Source organism: Vombatus ursinus, unplaced genomic scaffold, assembly GCF_900497805.2.
Source record: "Vombatus ursinus unplaced genomic scaffold, bare-nosed wombat genome assembly UNPS02014932.1, whole genome shotgun sequence".
Classification (NCBI taxonomy): Eukaryota; Metazoa; Chordata; class Mammalia; order Diprotodontia; family Vombatidae; genus Vombatus; species Vombatus ursinus.
Window position 1 is genome coordinate 4,650,943 of NW_020954710.1, and position 24,603 is coordinate 4,675,545.

At 48.8% G+C, this 24,603-nt stretch overlaps 1 protein-coding gene across 1 annotated transcript in view; it reads right to left on the reverse strand.

The window, feature by feature from the left end:
• CUNH1orf167 (chromosome unknown C1orf167 homolog) overlaps positions 1 to 24,603 on the reverse strand; it is a 52,235-nt gene that overhangs the window by 9,376 nt on the left and 18,256 nt on the right. Inside the window, exons 5-17 of the mRNA XM_027843878.1 lie at positions 22,952 to 24,599; positions 22,516 to 22,559; positions 20,354 to 20,552; positions 19,180 to 19,286; positions 16,490 to 16,617; positions 9,267 to 9,465; positions 8,167 to 8,354; positions 7,615 to 7,798; positions 6,443 to 6,665; positions 5,657 to 5,790; positions 4,319 to 4,427; positions 3,902 to 4,002; positions 477 to 598 (exon numbers count right to left, since the gene is read on the reverse strand). Of these exons, the coding sequence (XP_027699679.1) occupies positions 477 to 598; positions 3,902 to 4,002; positions 4,319 to 4,427; positions 5,657 to 5,790; positions 6,443 to 6,665; positions 7,615 to 7,798; positions 8,167 to 8,354; positions 9,267 to 9,465; positions 16,490 to 16,617; positions 19,180 to 19,286; positions 20,354 to 20,552; positions 22,516 to 22,559; positions 22,952 to 24,599 (3,386 nt within the window). The remainder of the gene's footprint in view (positions 1 to 476; positions 599 to 3,901; positions 4,003 to 4,318; positions 4,428 to 5,656; positions 5,791 to 6,442; positions 6,666 to 7,614; positions 7,799 to 8,166; positions 8,355 to 9,266; positions 9,466 to 16,489; positions 16,618 to 19,179; positions 19,287 to 20,353; positions 20,553 to 22,515; positions 22,560 to 22,951; positions 24,600 to 24,603) is intronic.

Here is a 24,603-nt window from a genome sequence, read left to right on the forward strand (position 1 = left end):
TGTGTGTGTGTGTGTGTGTGTGTGTGTGTGTGTGTGTGTGTGTGTGTGTGCCTGTCTCATCTTCCATCCAGAATTTCTAAGGACAAGGATTGTGTCTTGCCCTGGGGACAATAGCCCTCAGACTGGGTGCTCCCTGAGGGCAGGGATTTTGCTTCCCCACTCTCCCCACACCTCCTTCAGACTGGGGAATGCCTTGAAGCAGTGATTATATTTCTTTTCTGAAAGGCGGCTCCCTGGGGGTAGACTGTTTCCCCCCTCAGAGTGGAGGTTCTCTGAGCTTACAAACTGTGTCCCCCCAGCCTCCTACAGTCTAGGGTGGTCCCTCAGGGTGGGCCCATGCCTGTTCCCCCTCTCCTCTGAACGCCCACTCCTAATGGATCTCACTATAGGACCCAGTCCTGGGCTCTATAGACTGAGTTAAAGTTCTTGGCCAACAGCTGCTTATACCTCCCCAGGGTACCAGAGCCCAGACTCACTCTGCCAGGAGGTATGCCAACGGTGAAGGGCTTCTTGGGTCAGTCCCCAGACTCGCTGCTGGCAGACCAGCTCCCACCAGACCCCTTGGGCTGCTGCCCATAGGTTCCAGCTGCAGATCACACTGGGAGGGAGAGGACAGGGGCTGTGTCTATCGCGAAGACCCAGCACTGCTATTCCTTGAGAGCAGGTGTTTTCAAGGTGAAAGAGAAGGGACTTCATGGTGAGCAAGTCGCAGAGAAGCAGGACCATAGAACATAGAGCTGGAGAAAAGCTCAGAAACCATCTAGTCCAATCTCCTCATTTTACATATAAGGAAACTGAGGTACATGGAAGTAAAGTGATTTGCCCAAGATCACAGTAAATAGCTGGGCAGAGATTTGATGCCAGGTTCTTTGCCAACAAATTCACTGCTTTTTCCACAATGCCACAAAGAACTAGAGAGGCTTCTTTCTCAAGGTAGGGTAGTGGGGGTGAAACTCAGGTCTCCAGATCCTAGTCTTGGCCTCAGCTACTCCCTCATCTATAAAATATTTAACAAAAACAAATACATGCCATAGTGTGCCTTCCCCCACCCACCCATTCAACATAAGACAGGTATGGGGGACGGAAGACGTACTGGCAGAGCCACGATGGAAGAGAAAAGCAGGAACTCACCCGAGCTCTCCCAAATTCACCTCCTAACAACTTTAAAATAATGGCTCCAAGTGAATTCTGGAGTGACAGCACCCACAAAAGGATGGGGCAAAACAACTTTCCCAGCCCAAGACAACTTAGAAGGTAGACAGAAAAGACTGCTTGTGGTCATTCAGATCAGAGCACAGGCCAGGAGAACAGTGACCACACCTCTCCTTAGATCATACCACCTTGGAAGAACTGAAAACTTACAGGTCACCAGAATTAGCTCTGAAAACAGCAGCATGGAAAACCTAAAGCTAAGACAGTGCCCTCTCCAACCCAGGAGCAAAGCCCAACTTTAAGATAGAGTTAAAAGTTAAGAAATAGACTGGAAAAATGAGTAAAACACAAAAAAAAGAACCTGACCATTGAAAGTTACTATGGTAACAGGGAAGATCAAAACACAGACTCAGAAGGAGACGATGTCAAAATGGCTACCTGCAAAGCCTCAAGGAAAATGTGAATTCATGTCAGGTCCAAAAAGAACTCCTGGAAGAGCTCAAAAAGGATTTTAAAAATCAAATAAGAGAGGTAGAAGAAAAATTGGGAAAAGATATGAGAATGATGCAAGAGAATCATGAAAAAAAGAGTCAACAGCATGGTAAAGGAAGCACAAAAAATGGAAAAAGATGTACAAAAATTCCCCGAAGGAAACAACTCCTTAAAAAGTAGAACTGGTCCTTTAGAAAAGAATGTACAAAAACTCACTGGTGAAAATAATTCCTTAAAAACTAGAATTGGGCAAGTGGAAGCTAATGAGTCCATGAAAGATCAAGAAACAATAAAATAAAATCAAAGAAATTTTAAAAAAAAGAAAATGTAAAATATCTCATTGGATAAACAACTGACCTGGAAAACACATCAAGAAGAGATAATTTAAGAATTTTTAGGGGCAGCTAGGTGGCTCAGTGGATAGAGCTCTGGCCTTGGAGTCAGGAGAATCTGAGTTCAAATCTGGCCTCAGACACTTGACACTTACTAGCTGTGTGACCCTGGTCAAATCACTTAACCCCACTGCCTAGCCAAAAAGCAAAAAAAAAAAAAAAAAAAAAAGGACTAAGTACATGAAAGCCACAATTGAAAAAAGAGCATAGACATCATCTTTCAAGAAATCATCAAGAAAAACTGCTTTGATAATCCTAGAACCAAAGGGTAAATTAGAAATTGAAAAAATCCACTGATCACCTCCTGAAAGAGATCCCAAAACGAAAACTCCCAAGAATATTACAGTCAAATTCAAGAGCTCCCAGGTGAAGGAGAAAATACTGCAAGCAGCCAGAAAAAAAAAATAATTCAGATATCATGGAGTCGCAATCAGGATGACATAGGATTTTTCCATATTGAAAAGATCAGAGGACTTGGAATATAATATTCCAGAAGGCAAAGGAGCTAGGATTAGAGTCAAGAAACACCTACCTAGTGAAAATGAACATAATCTTTCAGGGGGAAAATGGATATTCAGTGAAATAAAGGACTTTCAAGCATTCCTAATGAAAAGACCAGAGCTGAATAGAAAATTTGATCTTCAAATACAAGACTCAAGAGAAGCATAAAAAAGGTAAACAGGAAAGAGAAAACATAAAGGATTCAATAAGATTAAACTGTTTGTGTTCCTACTGGGAAAGATGATACTTGTAACTCCCAAGAATTTTACCACTATTTGGGCAGTTAGGAGGACACATAGGCAAAGGGTATGAGTTGACTATGATTGGATGATATAAAAAAAATTAAGGGGTGAGAAAGAGTGACGTACTGGGTGAGGAGGGAAGGGAGAGGCAGAATGGGACAAATTATCTGACATAAAAGCTTTTACATTAGAGGGGAAGGTGGGGATGGGGGGGAGCACGTGAACCTTAATCTCATTGGAATTGGCTCAAGGACGGAATAACATACACACTCAGTTGGGTGTAGAAATCTATTTTTTTCTATATATAGGGAAGTAGGAGGGGAAGGGATAAGAGAAAGGGGGGACTGATAGAAGGAAAGGATGATTGGGGGAAGTGGTGGTTAGAAGCAGTGTAGTTGGAAGAAGATACAGAGACAAAGAGACAGAGACAGAGAAAGGACAGAAAGAAGAGAAAGAAAGAGACAGAGAGGGGAGAAACAGAGACAGACAGACATGCCAACCAAGACAGAAAGACAGAGATGGAAAGAGAGAGACAGGCAGACAGAGAGACAGAGACAGACAGAGAGACCAAGAAATAGACAGAAAAACAGAGAGAGGGGAGAGGAAGGGGGACAGAGACAGAGAGAGACAAAGAGAGAATGTATGTGTGTGTGCACTTGCAACTAGCTGAAGTTATAGTCTCTTTACTAGCAATGTGGGGTATTGGAAAGAGCCTCAGATTTGGAATCAGAAGCCCTAGGTTCAAATCTTGCCCCCATAATTTACTGTTAGTGATAGGCAAGTCACTCTATGTGCCTGGGCTACAATGGGACTAGATGATCTCTGAGGTCCCTATATCCTCTAAGCGATGGTAGCTGTGGATGAGGGGGAGGGGCAGAGATGGGCAGAGATGGGCCCTAAGATTTTGACCAAAGAGGTCAAGGCGGAAATGAGACAGCCCCTCAGAGAGACAGCACATGGGAGCCAGGGGGTGTGGCCTGAAGAACTGGGGTTCCTATTTGTCCCAGATTCTCTCCAAAGTGACTGTTTTTCAGCTGACGTCTAGGCATGGGTTGGGGCACAATTTGGGAGCTGGTGTCCAATAGCTGGGCAGAATCTGAAGGGGTCAGAATCCCCCCCTACCGGCTCTGGCAATGATGCTTGGCTTCTAGGGCTTTTTGTGACCCCTGCTGCCACCCTGCCTCTGGCCAGGGCCTATCCAAGTGGCTAGGGTCTCTGGGAACCTAAGAGAGGAACACAGAAAGGTCCTTAATCCTCTGGGAGCCCTCTCCTGACATCCTCCCTTCCCCCACATCTCTCTCCCGTATGAAAAATGCTGATCTAACGGAGACGTGCTAAGGGGTATTACCTGGAGCTGTTGGGGGCTGACCTTGGGGATGGAGGAAGAGAATCCAGGTGTCTGCTCTCCTGGACTTCACTCTCTCACAGCAGCCAGGGGCCTTCACAGCCTTTCCCCCAACTCACAGCCATTTTCCTCTGATAGCCTCAGGGTAGGGGAAATACCCAAAGAGCTCCTGAGACTCTTTGTGATTTCCCTACCTGAACAGCTTCTGTCCGAGGACCAGTCTCTTCTCCTGGAAAAGGGCAGGCCAACAACTGTCTCCCCGGTCCAGGATGCTGCCATTCCCAGAACTGGGACCACTTTTGCCTAGGAAAGAACAAGGCCTCACAGGCCGCCCGACCCATTTACTCCCCTTAGCCTACGATGAGGCAAGAAGCCCAGAGTAAAGTAAGCGGCCCATATCACGCTGAGAGCAAGTGGAAGAGCCAGAATTCCAACTCCTTGAGGGCCTGGGATTTTTCATTCTTGGTCAGTTTTTGGTAGACAGTAAAGCTTGCTGGCTGGCTGCTTGAATAAGGGCCCAGACCATCATGTCTTAGTTCACCCCAGAGTCAAAGAGGGGAAAGTCTAAAGTGTTGCAATCTAGGGGTGCTGGGAACCCTGAAATTCAAGGGCAAAAGACTCGGGTCCTGCCTCAAAACAATTCCACTCAAGCCTTCTTCCAGTCAGAGACTAGGTTTATTGTTTTGCCAATAGAAGCCAGTGGGACTTTTAAGAACCATCTCATTAGGTAATTGAGACTGACCTCTTTCATAAAAGAAAAGATTTTGTGGGAAGATTTGAATGGGATCCTTGAGTGGCTGATAGCCTGGGGTGACCCGGAGGTAACGGGAAGGGGGGTAGATGCCATTAAGGGTGGGAAGTGGAATGAACAATGAAGGGCCGGGCTAGGTTAGAGGTAACAGATAATTGGAGATTGGGGCAGAGTCAAAGCCCTAAGGAAAGGACGTTGAAAGGATTATATTGAAATGAGCCTCAGGGGAACGCCAGAGCCACGAGGGAGGGTTCAGGGGAAGTTTGGGGGTTGGGGAGAGGTTTCCAGGACCCATACCCCATTAGAAGCCTATTCATTTGACCATCATAACAACCCTGGGAAGTAGGCTGGGTTTCTGGTTTTGTTTTTAAATTGAATTGTTGCCACCGTTTTTCAGATGAGTGCTCACAATATGCCTTGCCCAACCTGAGCTTGGGTCTTCAGCCTCCAGTCATAGGGGTCCCTCCACTACACCCTGACCCCACCCTAAGGGCTCCCTGAGCTGCTTCTCAATGTGTCAGCCAGAGGACCTGGCTGGGGGAAGAGGCAGAGGCAGAGGCAGAGGATGGAGCTCAAGGGAGTTAGGCATGGGGTAAGAGGTATGTAGAAGGAACAAATAACCTCCACCCCTCTCACCTCCAAACCGAGAGGTACCTGCACCCTGAGGTCAGAGTAATTCAATGAATCGAGCATTTATTAAGTGCCTATTGTGTGCAGGGCGCTAAGTGCTGGGGAGGAGATAAAGATGGAAATTAGTGGGGACCTTGGTCTCAGCACTCACCCAAGGGGGAAGGCTATCCTCCAGGACTCAGAAGCCTCCGAAGAGATTGAACTCAATCCCAGGGGCTGCACCCAAGGAGGGCCATCCCCTGCCAGGCTCAGGAGAGACCTGCTGCTATCAGTTGGGCTACGGGCCTGAGGACAAAGGATGAGAGTCAGAGGACCTTGGACGTAGACAGGCAGCAAGTGGAACCAGAATCTGAACCCAGGTCACCCTGTTACACCTTCAGGTGATTTACTGCCATGCCACTAGCGTTGGCTCAGGTCCACCCGGTTTGGAGGACCTCTGAGCTGGAAGGGACCCACCCCAGAGGCCATCTGAAGCAGGAATTAATCCCCTCCCCATTATCCCCTACAAATGGTCATGCAAAGTCTACTCCAAAAAACTCCAGAAACAAGGAACTCATTATGTCCTAGTAATAATAATTTACATATCCATAGCACATTAAGTGTAAAGTCCTTTATATGCATCCTTTTGTTTGATCTGAACTATAGCCCCTTGAGGTGGTTGCCTTTCAGTTGTACAGCTGGGCAATGCTAGTGAGTATCCAAGGCAGGATTTGAGCTCAGGTTTTCCTGACTGCTCTAACTTCAGGGCTTTATCTACGACACCTTCCCCTTCTGGGAGAGCTGGGTGTGCTGCTCCCTTTTTTCTCCTCCATCACACTCTTTACTCAGCAGCTAAGCTCTACTTGAACACCTTCATCCACGTTATCCTCCCAGACCAGAAGGCCTGCCCACTACTGCTCTGCTCAGGTCTCATGGGCTTCATCCCCTGTGCCTTCACCTCCTCCGATGAGCTTCTGGGGGTGCCGGGACCCGGCGGAGCCGAGACCCTGCTGAGAAACCCTGAGGAGGGGGGAGACTCTTCTGAATCCTGGGAGCCAACAGCAGGCTCTGGGGGGGAATCAGTGCAGCTGGCAAGGGGTGACTCTGCTGCCTGGGCCTTCTGCCGCCACCGCTGTAGGGCGTTCTGAAGGAGCCGCAACGTCCTGCTCTGGGAGAAAGAGCTGAGAGACAAGGTTTCTGCTGTGAAACTGACTGACCTTTCACTCGTCCCACACACCCCCAGAACCTATCCTGTGCTTGAAAGAAGGAAATAAGCAATTATTAAGCACCTACTACGTGCCAGACATTGGGCTAAGTGTTTTTCAACAACTCTTCGGGGAAGGTGCTATTATGATCCCTGTTTTACAGTTGAAACTGAGGCAGACAGAGGTTAAGCAACTTGCTCAGAGTCACACAGCAACTAAGTGTATGAGGCTGGATTTGAACTCAGGTCCTGTGGCTTCAGAATCAATGATCTTTCCACCTTCTACTCCAGGAAGTTAGATGATGCTATAATGCACAGAGTGCTAGGTTTAGAGTTGGGAAGACTTGAGTACAAATCCTGCCTTAGACTTTTCCTTGGGCAAGTCAGCTCACCTCTGTCTGCCTCAATTTCCTTATCTGTAAAATAAGGATAATAATAGTACCTACCTCCAGGGTTGTTGTGAGGATCAAATGAAATGAAATAATATTTGTGAAGTGTTTAGCACAATTGTGCCTGGCATGTAGTAGGTGCTTAATAAATGTTTGTTCCCTTTTTCTTCCCAGATGAAGGGAGGCACAGGGAGATTAAATGACCTTACTCCCAGGGTTGTTGTGAAGATCAAGGAAGATGAGATAATATTTGTAAAGTGTTTGGCACAATTGTGCCTGGCACATAGTAGGTGCTATTTACATGTTAGCTAATATTATATTCCCCCCGTCGTTTCCCTTTCTTTGAATCCCCAGTGCTTAGCAGAGTGCCTGACACATAGTAGGTGCTTAATAAATGTTTGTTGGCTGACTAACTGACCATCCTGACTTCCAGCTCAGGATTCTATTGGTCCCCATTCTGGAACTGACTACATGTCATCAAGCTTTAAGCTGGTTATGAGGTGGGGGCTGGGCAGTGCCAGTTCCTCTGATACATACTCTGCCCGCTGGTGCTGGGCCAGCCTTCGGGACCATAGCAGGACCACCCGGTGTAGTTTCAGTTTCCGGCAGGCCTCTTCCAGAGAGTCCTTTGCCCTGACCCCCGGAAGACAGCAGGGCTGGTCTTGTTCTCCTGGGCCGTGGCTGACTGGTGCTCTGCTGGACCCCTCATGGGCCACAGTCACTGGGGGCAAACTCAGGTTAAGAGGAGGAGGACAGACAGAGGCCGGGGCTGATGAGAAACGGGGCTGACCCTCTTTCCCCATACCTTCTATCTCTGACCTCACCCCAGAAAAGGCTTATTGACCCATGATAGTGAGGATGAGAGCTTGGAAGAAATGGGGGGGGGGGCAGGGCATAAGCCAGGGTGCCCAGGACAAGATGGTGCTTAATAAATGCTGTTGGCTCAGGATGGGTAAGAGAGCCAGCAGCTGGAGGAGTCTAAGAGTGGAGAGGGCTGGCAGAGCAAGTCAAGGCCTTTACATCCCATTTGGTCCTGCCCTGTGTGTTTTCTCAAGCCCTGGGTGCCCTCCTGGGTCGAACCCCTCTCACCCTCCAGGTGCCAGCTCCTCTGGCGAAGGAGGTAGAGCTGGGCCACTGTCCTTGAGTGTGTAGCTTGGAGCCACACCATTTTCACCCACTGCTGTAGGCTCTTCCTCAAAGTCTCAACCCGCCAGCGAGCCAGCCTGCCCTGGCACCAGGTCTTTCTCTGTGTGTGGCGTATCCATGCCCCAAAGCACCTGAGTGGACAAAGGAAGAGGCATCTGTCCCTCCCTCTCCAAGGTCCTGAAGACTTAGCCTGTCCCTCTCCCCCATGGAACTGCAAAGCTTGACCCCTAGAGGTGGAAAGTACAGGGGTATGGGTTCACTGGAGGAAGTGCTGGGAGAGACCATGGAGGGTGAGTGGGAGACCCTGCCAGGCCTGGGCTCTAGGCCACGGGGAACAGGGGCCTGTCCATGGACCATGTCTGGGCCCAAGGCCCAGCAGTGGTGGTCAAGGCAGCAAGAGGCCAGGAGGCCTCAGAATACAAAGACCTAAGGTTTTGGGGAAGCTGCTTGGGTTTGGATAAAGTATAATCATCTTGGCAGAAACACTCAGTTCTCAGTCAGTTCTCTGCCCTCTCAATTCTTGGATGTTGGCAATCTCTACTTACTCTGGTAAGGACAGGATGTGGCCTGACCTGGGGAGTCTCTACTGCCTCTGACTCTCTTCCCACTGGGGCCACCCCTCCCCCTGCCCATTTAGGGATGACCCTCCCTCTCTCCCCACACACAAAGGAGGGTTCTACCCCAAGACCTTACAGGCAGGCTGTGCTTCAGCTAAACCCAATAGGCCAAAAATCTTTTGGGTCAAGCACAAATTCCTTAGGCGGCCCCGAGATGACTAAGGCCATCAGTCCATACCTTCTCATTTTACAGATGAGGAAACTGAAGTCCAGAGAGATGCCCAAGGTCACATAGGCTGGGATTCGAACCCAGGTCCTTTGATTCCACTGGCTGACTTCCTAACACACTGTGATGCCTCCCTCTCCAAACCTCCCATGGATCCCTGCTGCCCAGAACAGAAAAGTTTAATTCTCCTCAGCCCAGCACTGAAGGTCCTCCCTGACTTGGGCATGGCTTCCCACACTCTCTAACACCTGCCATCCTACCGGCCAAGCTGGGCTCTCTGATGCCGGGTCACCAGGGTACAAATCCGGGCTGAGTTCATGGTCCTGGCCCGCCAGGCCTGGAAAACCCGTCGAAGCTTCTTCTTCCCCAACTTGGCCCGGGCCTGGGCCTCCTTGCGAATTTCTGCCACCAGCACTTTCTGCAGGTACCACAGGTGGAAGGCTGCTGGGCCCCAGTGGGCTTGGGGGGAGGAGGGAGAAAGAGAGGGACCTGAAAGGCGGTTGGAGGCAGCAGGGAGGGCAGGGGGATGACCCAAAGAATCCATGCCTGGCCAGCAGCCCCCCACCCCTATAGGAGCAAGGTCAGTGAAAGTATGGCCAGGAGTGGAGAGCGGCAGAACCAGGGAGGAGCTGGGGTGAAGGGCAGGTGGACACCATTTAGTTTGATCTCTTTGTTTTAAAGAGAATTTCCAATGCCATGATCTTTACCCTGTGCCACTGGGTGAGTGGGGCTGATATAAAGACCCTAAGTGGTGTGGGGGAAGGGTAGCCCTCCTGGCCCAGTGGAAATCAAGTCAATTGGTGTTGCAGGTGGGGAGAAAAAGGAGAAAGGCAAGAAAGTGGCAATGAGGTTGAAAAGAATCCCAATTACTGGCTGGAAACCTCTGCTCTTAATGGAATCATCACCGGACATGGGCCAACCAGGAGAAAAGTTTATCCAATCAACCAAACAACCAACTAGTCAATCAATTAATTATGCCTCCACTTAGCACTTTATACAGCGTTTTTAAAAATATTTTTTTCAAAATGTTTCTTTTTTTTTTTTGGCTAGGCAATGGGGTTAAATGACTTGCTCAGGGTCACACAGTTAGTAAGCGTCAAATGTCTGAAACCGGATTTGAACTCACGTTCTCCAGACTCCAGGGCTAATGCTCTCTATTCACTGCGCCACCTAGCTGACCTCAAAGTGTTTCTATAGATATTTTCTGATGGGAAACCTAACAACTACTGTGAGGTGTGTAGTGAAGAGATTGCTGTGTCCATTTTAGAGATGAGGAAACTGAGGCAGTGTGATACAGTAGGAAAAAGAATCCCCCTGGACTTGGAGTCAGAAGCCCACCATTTCAATATTGATCCTGCTGCTACTTACTTTCTACACGTGGGCACTGAGTAATTCAGTGAACCTCCTTATGCCTCGGTTTCCTGTTCTAGGAAATGATGGGATTGGATTGACCTTTGACAGTACACTTCATGGTATGAATCTTGGGGTTCACTCAGTAAGATAACAGGGTCATACGAATTTAGGAAGTTATCAGTGACCTTTCAGTGGACAAATCTGATGGCCTATTCTCAGTCCTCATCCTTCTTGATCTCTCAGCTTTTTACACTGTTGACTACCCTCTCCCCTTGGACACTCTTCTGAGTTTTCATGACTCGTCTCTCCTTCCTGGTTCTTTCTACCCAGCTGTCTAAATGCTCTTCCTCAATTTCCTTTGCTGGATCTTCATCCAGGATCCACCCACTAACTGTGGGTGCCCCTTGAGGCTCTGTCCTGGGCCATCTTCTTTTCCCTCTCTATATTCCCTCTCTCAGTAATCTCATCAGCTCCCACAGGTTCAATGATCAGCTCTACACAGATTATTTCCACATCTATCTATCTATCTGTCTGTCGGTCTGTCTCTCTGTCTGTCTGTCTGTCTCCAGTCCTGGTCTCTATTGATTTCCAGTCTCCTATCACTTATTACCTAGTGGACATTTCCAACTGGATTTCCCATAGGAATCTCAAACTCATCTGTCCAAAATGTAATTGATCTTTCCCCCAAAACCCACCCCTCCTCCTAACTTCCCTGTTTCTGTCTAGGGCACCACCAACCTTCCAGTCAACCAGGCTCACAACCTTCGCTCTTTCTCACCTCCCACACCAATGAGTTGCCAAATCTAGTCAATTGAACCTCAACCAGTATCTCTCTCCCTCTCTCTTGTCTCCTCCTCCTCCTCCTTCTTCTTCTTCCTCTTCTTCTTTTCTCTCTCTCTCTTTCTCTCTCTCCCCTCCTCTTCTCTCTCTCTTCTGAACAAGACTTAAAAGAAAACTGATATGGCAATCTAGTCTTCACTATCTCCAGCTGCCTAATCAAAACTGCCCAACTCATACCCCAAACAGGAAGAATTGTCTTTTCTCCTACCCCAAACCTGTCCCTTTTCTGAACTTTTCTAACCTTGTCAAAAGCACCACCATCTTTTCCCACTCCCCTCACCCCTTCTCCCAAACGAATCAGTCCCCAAGTCTTGTCACTTCTCATGTCTGACCCCACCTCTTAGACCCTCATCATCCCCAAAGTGGCCTCCCTGCCACAAGTCTCTCCCCTCTCCAACCCATCCCCCACACAGCTGTCAAAATTGATATTCCCAAAGCACGGCTCTGACGGTGTCGGGAACCCTGGTCCAAAAGCTCCCTCTTCTCTCTTGGGGAAAATACAAATCCCTATGCTTGGCATCTGGAGGCCTTCTTAATCCGGCTCCAGTCCAGTTTTCCAGATTCTCCCAGATCTCCCTTTCACACACTCTCCAGCCCAGCCCCACCGGCCTATTTTCTGTTCCCCATATACTACACTCGATTACCCATCTCCATGCCTTTGCATAGGCCAGTCTCCCTGCTTAGAGCACCCTCCTCACCTCTGCTTATTAGAATCCCTGGTTTCTTTCCATAACTCAGATCAAATGCCACATCCTACATGAGGCCTTTTCTGATTCTCTCCCCCCACCTACCCCTCGCCGCCAAGTGGCCTGCCCCTCTGAAAGTCCCTTGTATTTACTTTGCATATATTTTGTATTTACTTGTACAAGTACAGTTGTCTCTCTTGTTAGACTGTAAGCTCCTCGGGGCAGGTACAATTTCACTTTCATCTTTGTATCCCCAGGCCCTGACACATAGGAGGCACTTCATAAATGCTTGCTGAATGAATGAATGAATGAATGAATGAAAGACTAGTGATCATGCAGTCCAATCTCCTCCTTTTATTAATGATAATAATAACTCACATTTACATAGCACTTGGAGGTTTGCAAGGCAATTTCCTCCCCCAGACCCTGAAAAGTAAATAGTCACAGAGCTGCAGACTAGCAGAATCTGAGATGGATGGAAGGGGACCAACCCGTATCTGACCAGGAATCCTCTCCGCCAACATCCCCCAGCCTCTCTCTACCTCACGGCCAGCAGGGAGGCTTCCACTCTGGGACCACTCTAACTGGCAGGAAGGTTTTTCCTGACCTCGGGCCTATGGCTGACCCTCTGCATTTCTCACCTATTACCCTCTGGGACCTCTTCCAAGGGACAGCTTTACAGCCCTGAAGAAAACGATCCTATGTCCCCCAAGCCTTCTTTTCTCCAGGCTGAACACCCTCAGGTCCTTCCCACAATCCTTCTAATAGCCATCCTGGTCACTATCCCCTGGCATCTCCAGCATATCAATACCCTTCCTAACATGAGGTGTCTGGAACTGAATCAGAGGACTCTAGATCTTAGAGGTGGTCAATCCTCGACTCTAGTTCTCAGAGTGGGGTAGAGCAGACGGTCACTGAACTTGGAGCAGGAAGACCCAGGTTCAAATCCTGCCCTTGATGCATACCAGCTACGAGACTCTAGGCAATTCATGGCGCCTTGGTTTTCTCCTCTGTAAAGTGAGGAGGTTGAATTCTCTGGCCTCTAAGATTCCTTCCAGCTTTAGACCCATAATCCTATGATCTGGCCTGATTGGGGTATATTCAAAACTGGAAGCAACCTGTTCACTTAACAGAATTATCTTCTAAGTGAATTTCTATGAAAACAACAATATTCTAGGTCCACCGAAATGATCAGAGAACACCCTGAAATGTTTGGAGAAGCATCTAGCTCTGGGAAAAACCATTCTAAGAAATCAGGACTGCTCTTAACCTTGAGACGGCCTGGCACAGGAAACAGAAGACCCGCCCCGGGGGTAAGGAGGAGCTGGGTTGAAGACCTGCCTCTGATACACACTTGACTGTGAGCCAAGCCTGAGCAAGCCACTTAACCAAGTATTTGGTAAATAACATACGAGCTGCTGATGTGCAGGGGTGGTTTTCCACCCAGGGAGTTCCTTAACTGGATGAAATCTCAAATCTGGAAAGGCAACAATCAAAAACAAAACCAAAAAATCCCTCGCACACACCCACCCACACAATACAAGCGCATGCACTGGATCCGCTAAGGTCTCATGGAGGCTATTAAAAAGCAGAAGCAGGAAGTGGTTTGTATAATTGCTGTTATTATGAAGCATCGCTCTTCTTGTCAGCCAAAAGGGTCAGAGAGAATTCTCACCTGCTGGGTCAACTTGCCTGTTTTGAGAAAGATCGAAAACACAGAAACTTAGCCGTGGAATTAACGCCTCCCATCTCTGCCTCTCTCTGTGTCCCTAGTATCCCTTTTCCAACTTCCCAGGTTTCTGTAACACCCATTGGAGTCTCAAGTAAGGTTTCTGCCACTTATAATGCCCACGCCATTTATTAGTGGTGGTATTTCTCCAAGGGAGGATTCAGGCACTGGAACACGCTGTTCATTCTTTCGTTCATTCATTGAGCATTTTAGAAGCACGTTCTTGTTGCTGGGGATATAAAGACCCCCTCCCCCAAAAACAAACAAACAAACAAACCAGTCTCCATCCAAGGAGCTTACGTTCCATTGGGGGAATTCAACAAAAATACTATTGTACATAAGTAAATACAAAGATAAGTAAAATACAAAGGAAGTCATTTGAAACAATTTCAGGGGATTGGGGCAGAGAGCACCAAAAAGCTTGGGGCACCAGGAAAAGCCTCTTGTAGCAGGTGGCGCCTGAGCTGAACCCTTTAAGGGAGCCAGGGATTCTAAGAAGTGGAGGAGTGGGAGGGAACGCATTCCAGCCCTGGGGGACACTGCTTGTGCAAAGACACTGAGGTGGGAGATGGAATGTTGGATACAGAAAATGACAAATAGGCAGAGGAGAACTATTCTAACCACCCATGCGCACGGCAGCAGCAGTAAGACAGGGTTTTAGTACTTGCTGCCTCATTTGAACGGTAAAATTCAGCCCAATAATCCTCCTAAGTAGCTATTCCATCCCCACAATGCTCTGTGTCCCCTTGATGACGAAGGCCAGTGATCTTCCTCTGCTTGAGGCTGACCGCGATGCCATCCCTCCATATCAGGCGCAGGGGGGTGAGTTTGCTTATCATATTTCCACAGAGAGACAATGGGCGACTTTTCAAATTAAGAAGAGATACAGTACCTGTCCCAGCAGAGAGAAAGAAAACTAATCGACCTCCTAGAACAGCACTGCTCTCTCTTCCAGGCTTTAAACTTGCTCCTACGGTCACAAACTGCCTGAGTAAAGTCACGCTGGGCAAGAGAAAATCTCAAACCTTCCCCTTACATCACTGCCATTCCAAAGTGGTCACTGCTATTCTAATTGATTTAATCTAATCTATCACATGCATCCTTTAAAAAAAAATTATTTTGGGGGCAGCTAGGTTGGGCAGTGGATAGAGCACCTGCCTTACCTGACCCGACCTGAGTTCTAATCCAGCCTCAGACCACACTTGACACTTACTAGCTGTGTGACCCTGGGAAAGTCACTTAACCCCAATTGCCCCCCCAAAAAATTATTTTGTTTCAGTTGTGTGATGTCATCAATTTGGGGAATGCCTGCTGTGCAAATTCCCTCCACCAAGGCAACTCATCTGTAATTTCTCCCTTTTTGAAGAGGGGTTCTTAACTTCAGGTCCATGAACTTGGATGGGAAAGAATTACATCTTTGTTTTTACTCACCTTTAGCTGAAATTTAATATTCTCTTTAATCATGAATGTGGGCAACAAAAGATGATTCTGAGGAGTCCTTGGACTTCACCAGATTGCCTTTGGCAGGGTACATGACACACAAAGTGGTTTAGACAGTTGCCTGGGGCACTGAGTGGGGGTGGGGGGGTTGAATGACTTGCCCAGGATCCCACGGCTAGTTAGCGTTACAAGGAAAACTTGAACCCAGGGCTTTCTGACTCCAGGACCAACCCTCCACTCTCTACATCACACTGTCTCTCAGATCCAATGGTTTTGTCCGGCTGGTGGCCACCAGAGAATTTGGGACAAGAAACTGACTGTGGACATCAAAGAGCTCCAATTTGGAGAGACAAACACAGAATCACAGTGCACAAGTGTTAATTAACCCCTTCTTATAGGTGAGAAGACTGAGGCTTTGGGCAGGTAAGTGACTTGTCTACTTTCCTTCAGCTGGGAAGCGTCTGAGGCAGGGTTTGAACCCAGGGCTCCAAGCCCAGGTCTCTATCCTCCACACCATGGAAGAAACTGAAGTGAATTGTCCTGGCCAAGGTCTAGACCCAGGGGTGAATCTGGGGCTAGAATTCACTTTCCAATAAATGGCATTGCTTCTCACTGGGATCTGTGTGGGGTCCTGCTGTCATTTGTGTTAGCTTAAGTAAGATCCTGTCCTTTTCAAATGGTGGCATGAGCATGAGTCATCCCTGACTGGAGATCTGCTATGAAACAGTCCTAATTTCAGTGAAACTATAACCCTAGGTCCAAGGATCCTTCCCCCTCCACCAGAAGCTCCAAGCTCACATGGATCAGGTCCACCCTGAGGGCCTGACTTCCCAAACCAGAAACTACAGGAAGGTCATTCTAATTTGTTGACGGGCACTCCTGCCCACTCAAAGCAGACTCATTGAGGGTCAACAAAGGCTTGGAATTGCCATTCAAGGGGAAAACAGTGCCCTAGCTCATAGAGGTGTCTAACCCTTCCTAATGCCCTGTTGGGTCTCAGGCCCTAGAAACCACCCTTATGGAGACTTTGGCACCCTCCCTTAGCGGTTGCCACAACAATGTAATAGTGGGGTTCAGGGGTTGTGATGCTAAAGCAGTGGTTCTCAAATTTTTGATCTCCAGACCTCTTTACACCCTTAAATTACTGAGGATTCTCCAAAGAGCTTTTGTTTATGTAGAATATATTTATCCATATTCACTGTATTAGAAATTAAAATATCTTAGTATTACGAAAATAATTTTGACTTTGTAAACACCCTGAAAAGGTCTTGGGGACCCTTAGGGGGGTCTAGGCCCTGATTTGAGGGCCAAAGGGTTTTGGCATAAAGGATTAGCTTCCTGTGGCCAGGGCCAGGTCCCTTCTTTGCCCCTCCCGCTTCATCATTGACACTGGCTTCTGGCCCCTCCACATCCTCTTTCCCCAACACCCACTTACCAGCTAGCCGCTGAAGGTCTCGAGTGGCCGGGGCCTTAGGGCTCTGGCTGCCTGATTTCCATCTGGGGTGGAGCTGAATCTTTGGTGCTCCCTCCACTCCACAAACCACCCCTAGTGTTACAAAAGATCTGCCCAAAGAGAAGCATGTCATCCGTTGCTTGGACGTGTGGACACTCCTGCCCCACCACAATCCCAAGCTCCCCATTCCTAAGCATTTTAAAGGGTGCCAACAGAATTTCCAAAATAAGTATTTCAGGCCAACTTCCTAACAATCCCATGAAGCAGGATCATAGGATGGTGGATTTAGAGCCGGGCCATTTAGTGTAACCCCCTCACTTTATAGGTGGGGAAACGGAGGCCCAGAGAAGGGAAGGGACTTGCCCATATACTCCAAATCCAGAATTCCTTCCATGTTGAGAAGAAGTTTGCTCACCCTACTCCTGGATTTCTCACACTGGAAGAACCCTCCACCCTGGGGCCTTTCTTCTGATTGTCTGGATCCTCCCAGAACCTCCATTTTAAGGAGGTCAGCCAGGCCAGCCATGTCTTCATTCTTCTCCAAGCTGCACTTCTGACTTTATCCACCAGGCCTCTCAGTTGGATACACCCCACCCTCTCCTCCCTCTCCCCCTTTCCCAGGCTCCCTTTTATGTATTATCTTTCCCAATTAGAATGTAAACTCCTTGAGGGCAGGGGCTTTTTGAAAAAAAAAAGCTCTTTTTTTAATAATCTATATAACTTTATTACTTCCTTTTATAAAATATCTCATCCTTTAGGGAATCTGGAAGTTTCTATTTCTAGTATTTGAGAATTTGTTACTATATGAGATGGTCGTTTTCTTTCTTTCTGCTTGTATTTCTATCCCCAGCACAGTGCTTGGCACATAGTAAGAGCTTAATAAATGTTTGCTGACTTGAATTACTACTGCTTCTCAGGTAGTACAAATATTATCATTTCCATCTGGAAGATGAGGAAACTAAGGTGCTGAGAGCTAAAGGGATGACACAAAGCTGGGAGGGACAGTCAACACACTGAATGACAGACTTCAAAACAATCTTCATGGACAAGAACACTGGATCAAATCTAATGACCTGGGATGACTATAGTCCTACTCTCATGTTCAATCTGCTTCTCAAGTCCAAGATGGGTTAGGTGTGCTAAGATAGTAGTTTGTCTGCAAAGGATCTCTGGGTTTAGTAGACTGCCACCTTAATAAGAGTCAACAGTGTGACATGTCAGATAAAAAAGTTAGTGGGCTCCAGAGTTGCATTACGAGAAGCACGGCATCAGGGAATAAGGAGGTGATGGTCTCTCTGTCCTGGTCTGGAATACTGGGATTAGTTCTGTTTGGAAAGGACACTGATTAGCCAGAGAATGTCCAGAAAAGGGTGATCAGCATGGTGATGGGCCTCAAGTCCATTCCATATCAATCCAGCAACAAGCATTTATTAAGTGCCTACTGTGTACCAGACCAAAGAAAGAAGTGAAACCACCCCTGCCCTCAGCCCTGTGAGCTTAAACACTCTACTGGGGGACACAACATGTGCATATGAAAGGATGTATTAAATCTATATGAGTTATTTCGGAGATGAGGCATGGGAAACATAGGAAAGCCCATATGTAGGGGGTGGCATCAGTGCTGAGCTTTGAAGCCAATTCCTGTAGGAATTCTGTGAGGCAGATAGAAGGAAGTGCATTGCAGGCATGAGGAACAGCCTTTACAAAGGCCTGGAGATGGGAAATGGGAGATAGAGCGTCATATTCAAGGAACAGTAAGGAAGGCCTGGTTGAACAACTATAGAGTACATGGAGGACCTACAATAAGGCTGGAAGGGAAGAAAGGGGCTAGGCTGTGATGTTTTAAATGCCAAACCAGAGGAGTGTGTCTTTGACCCTAGAAGTACAGAGTAAGGGAGTGACATGGCCAGACAGAGCTGTGCTCTAGGAAAGTCAAATGTTTGATTTGGGCAGCTGTGTGAAGGATGGATGGGAGGCTGGGAGGCTGGCTAGGAGGCTACTGCGATAGGAGATGAGGGCCTGAACCAGGATAGAGGCTGTGTAAAGTAGAGAGAAGAGGACTGATGGGAAAGATAGTTCCTGTTCTCAAAGAGCTCATGTTCTAATTGGGGGAGACAACCCATAAAAGAAAGGTCAGACGCAAAGTCCTGAGCACCCAAAGGGAGAAGTGCTGGGGCAGATGGCAAGGCCCTGAGATCCTTAGGCTACATCTGCAGGCCGGACAACAGTGCTGAGCATTCTACTATAGAGAAGACTCTTTTCCAGGCATGAGTTACACTTGGTGACAGATTAAGTTCCTTCCAAGTCAAAAATTCTGTGGTTCTCTGGTTTGCCCACAGCTGCCCATCTGGCTCTTGGAAGAGCCTGGGATGGGTGCCAAGCCTCGTCTTGCATCCCCATCCACTTTACCAAGTGCAGTTTAAGGGTTGGGTTTGTCCTGAGTCAGCCACATTCCTCTGTGGAGGATTTGGGGAAGGATTCTGTCCTTGCAGGGCCCTTCTCAGCCACTGCTTCAAAGCCTGGCGATGCCACCTGCTAGGACAGCAGGCTGTAGCCTACAGGAGGATTGGCTGAATTTGTCCTCCCCTACTGTAGCACCAGCCGGGGCCAGGGTCGAACAAACCTGTCTTTCTAAGAAGCCCCAGGAGCGTAAGAAGTCACATTTTCTTTACCTTTCCTGTTGGCCTTCCTGGGAGGGAAGGAGATCTTTCATAGGAGTCTCTGTCCTGGACTGAGTCAGCAGCTTCTTTTCTCTCCTATTCAAATAGAGGTCTTTCCACTGGACCAGAGAGACCACAAGAAGGAGACTTGGCTGCAGCGGGAGTCTCTGCCCAACCCCCTGGGTTCAGGGGGCTGAGACCATAGGACTCAGGCTTGGGGAAAGAAAAGGCCAGCTTGGAAGGGTCAGGGCAGGCATATGCCAGGGAGGGGAATGGGTGAGAGGATTAAGATGTTCCAAGGGCAGAATCTTGATTTCACAGGATTATAACATTTTAATTTGAGAAGGAATTTAGAGATTGACTCCTCTAATACCCCAGCTCCCCACCTATTTTATGAGGAGGGGATGGAAACTGAGGAGTGGAGAAGTGATATGACCTATCCAAGGGTAGTAAACACAGGCAGTAAACCACAGCGCAGATTCAAACCCAGGTCCCAGGACTCCACAAACTCCGTGTTAGTTCTCTTCTCTACCTGTCATTGGAAGATCCCATCCTATCCTACTCCATCTAATTTCCACGTTCTTTTATGCACATTGTACAACAATCTATATTCTTCTTAGATCTACACTACTTTTCATATATTTTTATTTTGTTAAATATTTCCCAATTACATAGAAAATTTTTTAACATTCATTTTCAAAACTTTTGCGTTCCAAATTCTTTCTCTTAATCCCTCACCCCGTCTCCTGGAGAAGGCAAGCACAATGATATTTTAGAGTCATATTCTTAAAGCCAACATACTCAGTGAGGATGACTCTTCTCTAGACTTAAGCATTTCCTGTATGCTCAGTAGAATTGATCAATCAATAAACTAAAAGGTACTTATTAAGTTCCAGGAACTGCTATGCTCCAAAAATACAAAGACGAAAAAGGAGGGCGTCTCTGTATTTGATCTTGCAGGTAACAGGGAGCCGTTGGAGTTTACTGAGCGTGGGAGTGATAGTCAGATCAAGCTGATCACTTCGGCAGATGTGTGGAGGATGGATCAGAACACGGGGTCTTGGATCATACAGCCAACTTTTAATCTCTACTGTGAAAGGGGCCCATCGGGGCAGGTTCCCCTCCACCCTTTCCCTTTCCGAGCTCCAGACCCCTACCCCCTTCTCTCCCTCCCTGCGGGTCTCACCTTTTGGAAGCTCATGGCCAGCACAGTCCGACCCTGCTTCCTCTTCATGTACTCCATCTGGGCTTCCCGGAGCCACAAGGACCAGCGCATGGCCCGGATGCCCTTTCGCAGGAGATGTCTCCGCCTCAGCGCCCTGGCTACAGCCCGCTGTCCTAGCAGGTGGCATCGCCAGGCTTTGAAGCAGCGGCTGAGAAGGGCCCTGCAAGGACAGAACAGATTGGAACTCCAGGGGCCGGCAGGGGCTGCTGTCCAGCCTCTGCCCTCCCTTCCCCGAATCCTCCAAGGTCTCCTGCCGTCCCCAGCCTCGGGCCAAAGCGGAGCAGGACTGACACCCACGGAATTTCCCAGGAAAAGTATTCAGGGATGGACAAATACTGCACCAGGAGTAGTGTATACCTAAAGAACGCTTACCCTGACTGCTTTCACTCCTTGCCTCTTACTCACCCAGGAGATGCCTCTACCCTGAAGTCCTTCCTCTTCATTGGTGAGACCCTAGACCGCATCTATGCTCACTTCACTCTTGACTTTCCTCCTGTCTGGACTCTAACACCCTCCTATGCTCCCCAATTCCAACCCCTTTATATGTGGGCTTCCTCTATTAGAAGGGAGGAACTATCTTGCTTGCTTGTATTCCCAGAGCTTAGGGAAGGGCCCGGCACAAAGTTAAGTCCTTTAAAAAAAATGCTCTCCATCAAATTGCCTGCCTTCTCAATTGGGCAGGAAGGGAAGGAGAGAATTGGGAGCTCAAAATTTGAAAACAAGAATGTTACACTTGTTTTTACATGTAATTGGGGAAAATATTAAATTAAAAGGATAATGCTTTTGTCAAGCTATTAGGAGACACCTTGTTTTTCAGAGCTAAGGTCCGGCAAGCAAGCTGCGCCCTGATCTTGGTATGACAACAGCCCTTTGCAGCTCACCCTCTGGATGATCTCACCCTCTGGCAAAATCCCATAATTACTGTATCGCTTTGACCAGAACCAGGTGCTCTCTGAACTTGGACGAGCTCAGACAAGTGCCTATGTTCTGGTCACGAAGCCCTGCTATGAATCAAACTTGTCTCATTGTCACTGAATGTTACTTCTCATTGTCAGGGCTACAGAACACTGTGTGGCCTAGGTATAAGTACTGAGATTTGGCCACACTACAGTGGCACCCCCGAGTAGGGGCAGGGCCCCCCGCACATGTGTCTAGATCCCCGCCTTGCTTGCAAGCCCTTTCCCTCACTTTGAACTTAAACTTCTCTCCTCTCTCCAGCCTTCTCTGTTCTGCTCTGTCCACCCACAGGTTAGAGGCTGGTTCTGCCCACCTGACACTCTCCACCTGTTGCATTCTGGCTCCTGACCTCCTCACTCAACTGAAAGTGCCCTCTCCAAAGTCAGCAGTGATCTTTTAATTATCACACCCCATAAAAAAGGCTTTTCTCAGGCATCCTCTTTCTCAGCCTCGCTGTCACAACTCTCTCGGGGTTTCCATGACACTGCTTTCTCCTGTTCTCCTCCTACCTGTCTGACTGCTCCAGCTCAGTCTCTTTTGCTAGCTTATCATCCTCATCATACCCCGTAACTGTGGGTATTCCCAAGGTTGTGCCCTGGGACATTTTCCTCTATACATGCTCTCTTGGTAAACTCCCCTAGGTTTAACTTCTGTCCCTGTACCAGTTTATAATCAAGATGTTGCCAGAAGTTTCCTTCTGAGAGCTGCTAGCTCCAGGCTTTCTCCTAGGTGTCAGCCCCCCATCACTGTTTCCCTATTGGACATTTCAAACTCTGTCTCCCAGAGACATCTCAAAGTCAAAATGTCCCAAACTAAACTCATCATCTTTCCTCCAAAACCTTCTCTAGCTTCCCCTCTCCATGCTTTTGAACCAGGTATTTCTCATGCCTGGAATGCCTTCTCTTCTTACCTCCACCTCAGAGTCCCTCTCTTCCTTTGTGACCCAGCTCAAGCACAGTCTTCTGAACAAAACCTTTCCTGATTCCCCCAGCCGCTACTGTCCTCCCTCCCAAACTACTTTCTGTCATATTTTCTATGTACTTGTCTCCCCCATTAGACACTCTTCGTGAGTAGGGAGGGTCCAGGCAGGTGCTCAGGGAACAGGGATGAGGGAAAAAAGGTCTACCTCACCAGAGGAGATTAGAAGGGGCCCCCAGGAGTCGCACCTTGATTCCCCGGCCTCTGGGGTTAGAGGCTCCATGGATGATGTCTAGAAAAGAGAAGGGCTTGTGACTTCAAGTACCTAATGGGGTTGTCATGCGGAAGAGGGCTTGGACGTATTTAACTGAGAGTAGACTGGGGAACAAATGGGTAGAATGGTGTTTTCTTCACAACCACCCTCTGAGATAGGTAGCACAAATGCTCCTAGCCCCATTATGCAGGTGAGAAAACTGAGGCACAAGAAGTCCATGCATCCTTGGCCCATCCTTCACAGTAACTCTTTCATATCATTTGTGCCACTATATAAAATCTGTGCCTTCTCCAGAGGGTCTGTCCCTCTCCCTCCCCAGCCCTGGAGGGGAAAGGCCAAGCAGGAAACATGGGATCCCAGGGGTGGCAGACCTGGGCTCCAGAAGCTGACATCCCCATATCCCCTCTGACCTCTCCTGGCTCCGGCTCCAGCTGCGAGGCCCCAGCCGCTGAGTGTAGCTCACTTTTGTTCTGGCTTCTTGCCCCAAGGTTCCCAGCAATGCCCGGCTCCATCCAGGGACCCTCCTGTTCACTGGGCTTACAAGCCACTTCCCACTGCTGCTGGGCCAGGAGATGCATCCCAACAGAAGAGGAGGCTGAAAAATAGGTTCTTGAGCCCAGCCCACCTTCCTGCCCTGAGAGGTGGGGCCCAGGGGTGGCGTTCTTCAGGAGGCTCTGCCTAGAGCCACCCCCAGATCCTGAAGAGGTCCTTTCTTCTGGGCTTCTCCAGTGGGTAGGAACAGGACCTTCCTTAGGGCCTGGGAGAGGGGCATTTGTGTCCTGGGGAACCAGGGACACAAGGATCTCCCAGATTTGCCGCAAATGTCCCTCCAGCTGGGTCTCCATCAATTCCGGTACCCCGTCCACTTGGGAGCCTGACACACAAGATGGCATCCCTGACATTGGCAGGGAGAACCTTTCAGGGGAGGCTGGCACAGCCTGGTGGGGGACCTCCAGGACTATGCCCCTCCCTGAAGATAGGGATAGCTTATCACAGAAGACTTGGGGAAATGCTGAGGGGAGAGCCACTGCAGAGTAGGGGGCTGTATCAGACTGAGGGAAGGGAACTGGGTTGGCAGTCCTAAAGACATTCATCCCACTGGTCCCAGGAGACAAGTTAGGGGCAGTCCCGCCATGCCCCTCACCAGAGGAGGGAAGGCTGAAATCACCCAGCTCCTTGGTGTCAGGGAACTGACCCGAGCCCTGTGTCTTGGGAATGCCAAAGGCCCTGGTGAACTGCGGTACACCTTGAGGGCACCCCAGTGCCAGGCTGGCAGAGACTTCTGGAGTCACATCCCTGTGGGAAAGGGTAAGGGGGCTAGAACAGCCCGGCATCAAGTTGGTGGAGGCCTCTGGAACCTTAATCTTGCTGGGGCAGGGGTGGAGGCTAGAGTACACTGGTGTCAGTTTTGGGGAGGCCCTTGCAGTTATGGTCTTGCTAGAAAGAGTGTGGGGGCAGGGGTATGCCAGTGTCAGATTTGGGGGGGCTCCTGGAGTTATGCCATTATGGGAGAGAGAAGGGAAGCTGGAGGAGGGGTCTGGAGTCAGGGGACTATGGGAGAGAGTGGAGGAGTTAGGGTTCCCTGATGTCTGAGTACTCCCAGAAAGAGTCAAGGGGTTGGGGTGTCCTACTTTCAAGTTGGGAAACCCAGCCTGGCTGGAAGGACCAGAGAAGTTGGGGTACCCTGGTGTCTGGCTGGGGGAGGTCTCTGGAGTCACAGCCCTGTGGGAAAGAATAAGGGCTCTGGGACACCCACGTGTCAGGCAGGGGGAGGCTTCTGGAGCCAGTGTTTTGCTGGAGACAGTATGTAGGTTGGGGTAACCTGGTGTCAGGCTTGGGGAGGCCTCTGGAATTACAGGTCCATGGGGAAAAGAAAGAAGGCTAGGATACTTTGGTGTCCGATTTGGGAGGGCCTCTGGACTCACAGTGCTATGGGGAAGAGAGAGGGGGCTGGGGTGCCCAGGTGTCAGATCTGGGGAAATCACTGGACTCACAGTGCTGTGGGAGAGAGTGAGGGGGCTGGGGTGCCCAGATGGCAGATCTGGGGAAATTGCTGGACTCA